Source organism: Carcharhinus amblyrhynchos, unplaced genomic scaffold (assembly GCF_965287045.1).
Source record: "Carcharhinus amblyrhynchos unplaced genomic scaffold, sCarAmb.v2.hapA scaffold_53, whole genome shotgun sequence".
NCBI classification, from domain to species: domain Eukaryota; kingdom Metazoa; phylum Chordata; class Chondrichthyes; order Carcharhiniformes; family Carcharhinidae; genus Carcharhinus; species Carcharhinus amblyrhynchos.
Window position 1 is genome coordinate 564,532 of NW_027649794.1, and position 9,211 is coordinate 573,742.

Here is a 9,211-nt window from a genome sequence, read left to right on the forward strand (position 1 = left end):
TGTTGCCTCGAATCTGACAACGGGCGAGTGTGGGCTGTCGGGGTGTTTTATACACGGTCGGAACTCCATTATCAGAGGTTAACACAACCACAAGATTCATTAGTTATCGCCAGTCCTTGAGAACATGAGAAGCAGGTGCCTGTTTCCCAGCTAAGATCAGTGTTAGGACACATATGTCAACCTCTCACTCCTTCATATTAAGAGCACGGGATGGAGCAACTTTTCCTGCAGCTCTCAGCCTCACTGTCAAATGAAACAATTTTCCGCTGTGCCTCCAGAGAAGTTTCAGTATAAAGTTTATTAATGTCACAAGTAGGCTTACATTAACACTGCAATGAAGTTGCTATGAAAGTCCCCGAGTTGCCGCACTCCGGCACTTTCTCGGGTATGCTGAGGGAGAATTTAGCACGGCCAATGCACCTGGACAGCATGGCTTTCAGGCTGTGGGAGGAAACTGGAGCATCCGGAGGAAACCCACGCAGACACGGGGAGAACATGCAGACTCCGCACGGACGGTGCTCCGAGACGGGAATCGAACCCATGTTGCCGTGTGAGGCAGCGGTGCTAACCAGTAGGCTTACATGTCTGGGGTGTTGGCGAGGGTGGGGGGGGGGGTCCTTAATTATGCTGGCTGCGTTGCTGAGGCCCCTTGGCACTGCCTAAGATGCAGACTGGCAATGCCCACTGGACGTTGGCACAGGGTGGCTATCGGGGGCACGATCAGTGGGGGCGGGAGTGGCCCCGCTGCCACTCTGGATAGGGTTGGGTGACAGAGAGAAGGAAGTGGATGATTGTGGTTGACTACCTGAGTGGTGGTGGGGTGGGGAAGAGAGGGGGGGGGGTGCGGTTGTGGGGGTTGGGAGTGTGGGACTGCCAGGAGGTGGGAGGTGGGGGGTGGGGTCTGCCGCAGTGTGAATGGCGGAGGGGTGGGGGAGGTGTCGGGACTGCTGGGGGAAGTTATCAGGACTAACCTGGTGAGGTTGGGATTCTCAGGACACCAGGTTACCACTAGTGGTGTTTTGCTACCAACTCACTGTCCCAGGGCGCGCTGGAGACAGAATCATTCGCCAGGTTCAAGAAAGAGATGGAAACGTTCCTGCTGAAAAGTGGGATAAAACGCCGTGAGGAGCAGGCAGGATTTAACACCAGGATAAAATCGGATGCTCGCAGGGCTGAACTGCCGACTTCAGCTCCTAACATCTCCCTTTTCTTGGCGGTGGTGAAGGACAGATATGATTGAGGGATTTTTGCGAAGGTTAATGTGGGACTGGGAGACGTACCGTGTGGCCCACACTGCGATAAAAAGAGTCCCACGACCTGCAAAGAGTTATGGACTGGACCGAGACCTGTGTAGAAGCCAGCATGTCGTTAGCTCCCAGCTCGGGCTATACCCTGCGTGTCAATCATGGCAATTATCTCGTTGAGGGAATCAAACGTGTGGCATTGATAGTCCGAGTGATACAGAGAGCTGGGGGAAGGGCTTCTTGTGCGTGAGTAACACTGAGAACGTGTCTTACGATAAATTAGCTCAAACCTAAAAGCCAGTCTGGGTTGAATCTGCTGTGACTTACTGTGTATGGGGGTCCTTAATTATGTTGGCTGCTTTTCCCGAGGCAGCGGGAAGTGTAGACAGGGTCAATGGATGGGAGGCTGGTTTGCCTGATGGACTGGGCTACACTCACCACCCTTTTGTAGTTCCTTGCGGCCTTGGGCAGAGCAGGAGCCCACACCAAGCTGTGATACAACCAGAAAGAGTACTTCTTATAGTGTTGGTTTGAGCGGACCAGGACAGGTTGTTGGTGATCTGGACACCTAAAAACCTGAAATTTTGACCCTTTCTATTTTGTCCCTGTTGATGTAGACAGGGGCATGTTCTCCTTTACACTTCCTGAAGTCGATGACCTCCTTCGTTTTGTTGACATTGAGGGAGAGATTATTGTAGTCTCACCAGTTCACCAGATCCTCGATCTCAGTCCTGTATTCTGTCGATGTTTGAGATCTGACCCATTACGGTGGTGTCATCAGCAAACTTGAAAATTGAGTTGGAGGGGAATTTGGCACAGGCGTATAAGGAGTTTAGTATGGGGCTGAGAACACAGCCTTGTGGGGCACCGGTGTTGAGGATGGTCATGGAGGAGGTGTTGTTGCCTATCTGGTTGCAGTCAGGATCGCAGAGAGATGAGCCAGGCTCCAGGCCATGGAGTGGTGGAAAACTCGAAGACTCTACACACCAGCACCCTGTATCAATTTCCCTATCCGGAGCCTCTCTGGGATATGAAGTTCCCCAGAGTTTATTCAACCTTCCCTAACCTTACTGGATGAGAGAGGTTCCAGAGACCAGTCCAGTTAAAGTGGGAGATATAACCCAAGCAACTGAGCTGAGAAACAGGCACCTGCTCCTCATGTTCTCAAGGACTGGTGATAACTAATGTATTTTGTGGTTGAGTTAATCTCTGATAACGGAATTCCGACTGTATATAAAACACCCCGACAACCTGCACTCAACTATCGTCAGATTTGAGGCAAGAATGAAGATTATCCTGATTGCTGTGTTTTTGGGATTGGCTGGTAAACACGTCTCTGTTCCGTTCTTTACCTTTCCTCTCTCTCGAGCTTTTCCTCAGCCTTCCCCACTCCCTCCCTCTCTCTATCTCCCCTCCCTCTCCCATTCCCTCGCTCTCTCTCTATCTCCCCTTCTCTCTCCCATTCTCTCTCTCCCTCCCTCTCTCTATCTCCCCCTCCCTCTCCCATTCCCTCACTCTCTCTCTATCTCCCCTTCTCTCTCCCATTCTCTCTCTCCCTCCCTCTCTCTATCTCCCCCTCTCTCTCTCCCTCCCTCTCTCTATCTCCCCCTCTCTCTCCCATTCTCTCTTTCTCTCCCTCGCTCTCTCTCTGTTTCTCTCCCTCTCTCTCCCATTCTCTCTCTCTCTCGCTCTCTCTCTTTCTCCCCCACTCCCTCCCTCTCTCTATCTCCCCCTCCCTCTCCCATTCCCTCGCTCTCTCTCTCTATCCCCCCCTCCCTCTCCCATTCCCTCGCTCTCTCTCTATCTCCCCTTCTCTCTCCCATTCTCTCTCTCCCTCCCTCTCTCTATCTCCCCCTCTCTCTCCCATTCTCTCTTTCTCTCCCTCGCTCTCTCTCTGTTTCTCTCCCTCTCTCTCCCATTCTCTCTCTCTCTCGCTCTGTCTCTTTCTCCCCCTCTCCCTCCCCTTGCTCTCCCCTCTCCCTCCCATTCTCTCTCTCTCTCCCTCGCTCTCTCTCTATCTCCCCCTCCCTCTCCCATTCTCTCTTTCTCTCCCTCGCTCTCTCTCTGTTTCTCTCCCTCTCTCTCCCATTCTCTCTCTCCCTCGCTCTCTCTCTTTCTCCCCACTCCCTCCCTCTCTCAATCTCCCCCTCTCTCTCCCATCCTCTTTCTCTCCCCCTTTCCCTCCTCTCTCCCTGCGTTGACGCAGGTGTCTAATCCCTATGTTTCTTCTCTTGCCCTCACAGCGGCTGCCCCCAGCGATGATGATAAGATTGTCGGTGGGTATGAGTGCCCCGAGCACTCGGTGCCCTGGATCGTCTCCCTGAACGTGGGCTGGCACATGTGTGGGGGCTCACTGATCAGCCCAGAGTGGGTGGTCTCTGCTGCCCATTGCTACCACAGGTAAGTATCTGCAACCTGGCATCCAAACTGGCTAAAAAGTTCAATCGACCAATCTCATCCTCATTTTCAAACTCACACATAACCTCGATACCCTCCCTGAATAACCTCCTCCAGCCCCGACACCCCTCCCTATCCCTGTAACCCCCTCCAGCCCCTACACCCCTCCCTATCTCTGTAACCTCCTCCAGCCCCTACGCCCCTCCCTATCTCTGTAACCTCCTCCAGCCCCTACACCCCTCCCTATCTCTGTAACCTCCTCCAGCCCTACACCCCTCCCTATCTCTGTAACCTCCTCCAGCCTCTACACCCCTCCCTATCTCTGTAACCTCCTCCAGCCCCTACACCCCCTCCCTATCTCTGTAACCTCCTCCAGCACCTACACCCCTCCCTATCTCTGTAACCTCCTCCAGCCCCCACACCCCTCCCTATCTCTGTATCCTCCTCCAGCCCCCAAACCCCTCCCTATCTCTGTAACCTCCTCCAGCACCTACACCCCTCCCTATCTCTGTAACCTCCTCCAGCCCCCAAACCCCTCCCTATCTCTGTAACCTCCTCCAGCCCCTACACCCCTCCCTATCTCTGTAACCACCTCCAGCCCCTACACCCCTCCCTATCTCTGTAACCTCCTCCAGCCCCTACACCCCTCCCTATCTCTGTAACCTCCTCCAGCACCTACACCCCTCCCTATCTCTGTAACCTCCTCCAGCACCTACACCCCTCCCTATCTCTGTAACCTCCTCCAGCCCCTACACCCCTCCCTATCTCTGTAACCTCCTCCAGCTCCCACACCCCTCCCTATCTCTGTAACCTCCTCCAGCCCCTACACCCCTCCCTATCTCTGTAACCTCCTCCAGCCCCTACACTCCTCCCTATCTCTGTAACCTCCTCCAGCCCCTACACTCCTCCCTATCTCTGTAACCTCCTCCAGCCCCTACACCCCTCCCTATCTCTGTAACCTCCTCCAATCTGTGTTCTTGGAGCATTGTCTGCTTTACCTAGTTCTTGTCTGGAATTAGGGGAGTTCAGTGTGGGATGGAGAGGGGTGAGGGTAGGGAGGGGAGGAGTGAGGGTGGGATGGGGAGGCGGAGAGTGAGAGTTGGATGGGGAGGGCGGAAGTGAGGCTGGGATGGGGAGGGGTGAGGGAGGGATGGGGAGGGGGGAGAGTGAGTGTCGTATGGGGAGGGTGGAAGTGAGGAGGGGATGGGGAGGGGAGGGGAAGGGTGAGGGTGGGGAGGGGGAGAGGTGGGGGAGGGGTGAAGGAGGGGAGGGGGAGGGGTGAGGGTGGGGAGGGGGAGAGGTGGGGGAGGGGGTGAAGGAGGGGAGGGGGATGGGTGAGGGTGGGGAATGGGAGGGGAAAGGTGAGGGTGAGGGTGGGGAGGGGAGGGGTGAGGGTGAGGGTGGGGAGGGGAGGGAGGAGAGGTGAGGGTGGGATGGGGAGGGGGAAGAGTGAAGGTCGTATGGGGAGGGTGGAGGTGAGGATGGGATGGGGAGGGGTGGGTAAGAGTGAGGGTGGGGATGGGAGGGGGTGGGTGAGGGTGGGCTGGGGAGGTGATGGTTGGAGGTTAAGAACCTTTCCTGCAATGAATATGTCACAGAATTCCCCAGCCCACCTTCCAACCCAGGGACCCTCAGGTAAATTGGTCAATTGACATGTTCTTGGGAGTTAAAGTACAGAGGAATGTTGAGAAAGGACCACAAATTGGGACTCAGCAGTTGCCATTGGCAACAAAATGGGGGGATCGGTCTCGTAGGCCTGTCTTTCCCTGGTAGCCCTGGAAGGATTCCCTTTCCCGATATTCCGAGCCCAGAGAGCAGACAGGCAACACCGAGTTGTCCATGGCTGGCATCAGACCAAAACAAGATGGCCGCCGGTCACCAGCCAATCTCTTAAGCAGATTTTCTGTCTCATTCCCTTAGCCGTATCCAGGTGCGTGTGGGAGAACACGACATCTCGATCAACGAGGGCACGGAGGAATTCATCTACTCCGCCAAAGTGATCAGACACCCGGGCTACAATTACTACACCCTGGATAATGATATCATGCTGATTAAACTGTCCGAACGCGCCAAGTTCAACCGTAACGTGGGATCCATCGCTCTGCCCAGCAGATGCGCCTACACTGGGGAAACGTGTCTGATATCCGGCTGGGGGAACACCGAGACCAATGGTAAGCCACAAGACACCATCCAAATGACCCCGTTGGCAATGCTTTGACCCCTACGCGGAGGGTAAGACCCGCCCACCCTCTAACCTCTGACCTCTGCTTTGATCTAGCGGTTAGTGGGGATCAGCTGCAGTGCCTGAACGCCCCGGTCCTCAGCGACCGGGACTGCCACGACTCCTATCCCGGGATGATCACGGAAAACATGATGTGCGTCGGATACCTGGGAGGCGGGAAGGACTCTTGTCAGGTATGGCTCCTTTAATAAAGTGAATGGGGGCTGGGGAGGGGGGGGAGCCCAGGCGAGACCTCACTCTGCATCGCGGGGTGGGGAGGGGGAAACTAAACCAGGTCGCGCATTGGAACACCCAACACCATCCCCTGAATGGCTGCCCTCCTGAGTCACATGACCAGCAATCAGGGCTGGTCCACCCATAAGGTCAACACATGGGTGACCTGGGGAGGCGTGGGGTGGGGGGGGGGGGGGGAGCGGGGGGAGGTGATCGCTCAGAGAGGCAACACTTGGGAGGAGGGGGCAAAGTACAGAATGAAACATTCCCCAATCTCCCAGGGAGACCAGTCCCACCTCAGCAATGCCGACCCAAGGCTTGGACCCAGAGATGGACATCCACATCTCCCGACACTCCCAGAGATTCCCCAATGTCCGCATTTCCCAACGTTTCAAATTCTATTCCGCATCCTGTCGCTGACAGCGACACGGGGCTCTCCCAGAATCCATTAACCCCGGAATATTGTGGGAGGAATGAATTTAATCTCCCCCGCTCCCAAGTTACAATAACTGATGGTTTGACCTCACAGTGACTGTTACAGTGACACACGGCCGGGATTTCCCACTCCCGTTCCGGTGGGACCCCCCACCCCCGTGCTCACCGGGAGAGGGATTCACCAGCACAGCCCCCAATTGGTCATTGGCTCTTGGTGGGACTGGATAATCCCAGGTGGTGGGCGGAGGGACTGGAAAATCCCATGCTGGCCATCACACAGGGAGAGCCTTGTCACTCAATATAACAGCTCCAGTACAGATCCTATAGTGAGTCTGGCACAGTGAGGCTGTATGTGTTGGGGAGAGTGTGGCATAGCGGTAATGTCACTGGGATAATAATGCAGAGGCCCAGTCTATTGCCCTGGAGGGTAAGGGTTCAAATCCCATTATGGCAGCTGGAAAAATTTAAATTCAATAATAAATCTGGATTTACTGAAGTGAGTACCAGGGATAGTGACTGTTAAACTACGAGTGATTGCTGGAGAAACCCATCCACGAATCTCCCCTCATCCTGGTCGGGCCTACATGTGATTCCAATGATGTGGAACACACAGATATCTCCCTGAACAGCCCAATATGGGCAAGAAGGAATGAGAAACTAATGCTTATCCAATGAAATGTTACATGAATAAAATGCACGATCCTCCCCTGCCCTCTATTTAATTATAAACACAATGTTTATTGATATTATATTAATTCAAAGAGTTAATTGTGATTAAATTCCAAATTCTGCCCCCGACACGTGGTGGAACTGAGAGAAAGCAGAGTTTGCTGATGGACTGATCGAGAGTCTCCTTACCCAATCCGAGAGGACAGCTCTGCAAAAGCAGACATGGTGACCCTGACAGGCAGCCTCATCTGCACTTCAGTCAGACTAATCTCACACTGCAACCCTCCCTATCTCTGTAACCGCCTCCAGCCCCTACACCCCTCCCTATCTCTGTAACCTCCTCCAGCCCCTACACCCCTCCCTCTCTCTGTAACCGCCTCCAGCCCCTACAACCCTCCCTCTCTCTGTAACCTCCTCCAGCCCCTACACCCCTCCCTATCTCTGTAACCGCCTCCAGCCCCTACAACCCTCCCTCTCTCTGTAACCTTCTCCAGCCCCTACACCCCTCCCTATCTCTGTAACCACCTCCAGCCCCTACACCCCTCCCTATCTCTGTAACCTCCTCCAGCCCCTCCACCCCTCCCTATCTCTGTAACCTCCTCCAGCCCCTCCACCCCTCCCTATCTCTGGAACCTCCTCCAGTCCCTACACCCCTCCCTATCTCTGTAACCTCCTCCAGTCCCTACACCCCTCCCTATCTCTGGAACCTCCTCCAGCCCCTCCACCCCTCCCTATCTCTGTAACCTCCTCCAGCCCCTACACCCCTCCCTATCTCTGTAACCTCTCCAATTCCATCCATTTAAGCATTCCATGATTCCCGTCACTCCACCATTGGCAGCTGCCTTAGGGCCCCCCTACCTCCCAACTTCTGGAATCCCTCTCTAAACCTCTCCAATTGCGGGTGCTATATCAATACAAACTGTATACTGAAAGTTTGCGATGAGCTCGCGGTTTCGGAGCGCTCTGTAAACGGGGACCTCAGAGGGGGGGGCTGAGACGCTGATGGATTTGGCCGTGTTGTTTATTCCCGCAGGGAGATTCCGGCGGTCCGGTGGTGTGTAACGGAGAGCTCCAGGGAGTGGTGTCCTGGGGCTACGGCTGTGCTGAGCCAGACTACCCAGGAGTCTACACCAGAGTCTGTCATTTTGTCTCCTGGATTTACGACACCATGGCGAACAACTGAGATCACGAGCTGGCGGGAGCGTGCCCTCGGGGTGGGAATGTGGCGCGGGAGAAATCTCTACCCCCTGACCTCGATCTGACCCTCTCTGTACCCCGACACGGGGAGAATCAATAAAGTGATCGCAAAAATACAACCCAAGCTGACGTGCCCATTCTCTCAACTTCCGGGCTCCGTGTCCTCTCCCCCTTCTATCAATGTGGCTGATGTGGGGTCACCACTAGTGGGCGATCGAATGGAGGGGGTTAAGATGGTCAAATGATAGGGAGGAAACAGTGTCTCTGGTGGTGATGGGGGGGGAGTGGAGAGGATTGCGAGAGGGGGACCATCCGGAACAAGAGGGGGAATCGTAAAATCAGAATAGACCGTTCACTGGGGAGAGATATCAGGAAGGAATTCCTCACACAAAGGAAAAATCTGGATCTTTCTCTCCATTCTCCACAAATAAAGGATTGTGTGTTCTCGTTTGTCCGTCACGGTAATACCATTCAACGCTGAGGCGATTTATTTATTAGTCTAATGTGGAATGCACTGCCTCCTGGAGTCGGACACTTGAGGAACTTTCAAGCTGTTATTGGATAGGCACACGGAGCAAACCAAGATGATAAGGAGTGGGATCGCTCGATCTTGGGTTCGGACAGAGCTCGGCACAACATCGAGGGCCGAAGGGCCTGTACTGTTCCAATCTAATCTAAAAAGTCGGCCAACATTAACACTGCAATGAAGTTACGGTGAAACTCCCCTAATCATAAGAACATAAGAAATAGGAGCAGGAGTAGGCCACCTAACCCTTCGAGCCTGCCCCGCCATTCAATAAGATCATGGCTGATC

General features: G+C 54.4%; 1 protein-coding gene across 3 annotated transcripts; it reads left to right on the forward strand.

Annotated features, from left to right (window-relative positions):
* Nucleotides 1-2,528: 2,528 nt before the first annotated feature.
* Nucleotides 2,529-8,592, forward strand: LOC145337610 (trypsin-like). Of its 3 annotated transcripts, none has more exons than XM_080182410.1 (5): nt 2,529-2,568; nt 3,488-3,644; nt 5,562-5,816; nt 5,927-6,056; nt 8,234-8,592. In XM_080182410.1, the coding sequence occupies exons 1-5, from the start codon at nt 2,529-2,531 to the stop codon at nt 8,381-8,383; spliced, it is 732 nt and encodes a 243-aa protein (XP_080038536.1). In that variant the 3' UTR covers nt 8,384-8,592. The 3 variants fall into 3 exon arrangements, with proteins under 3 accessions (XP_080038536.1, XP_080038535.1, XP_080038537.1); XM_080182409.1 differs by having other exon boundaries at nt 5,562-5,812; nt 5,920-6,056; XM_080182411.1 differs by having other exon boundaries at nt 2,529-2,560; nt 3,486-3,644.
* The last annotated feature ends 619 nt before the right edge of the window (nt 8,593-9,211 follow it).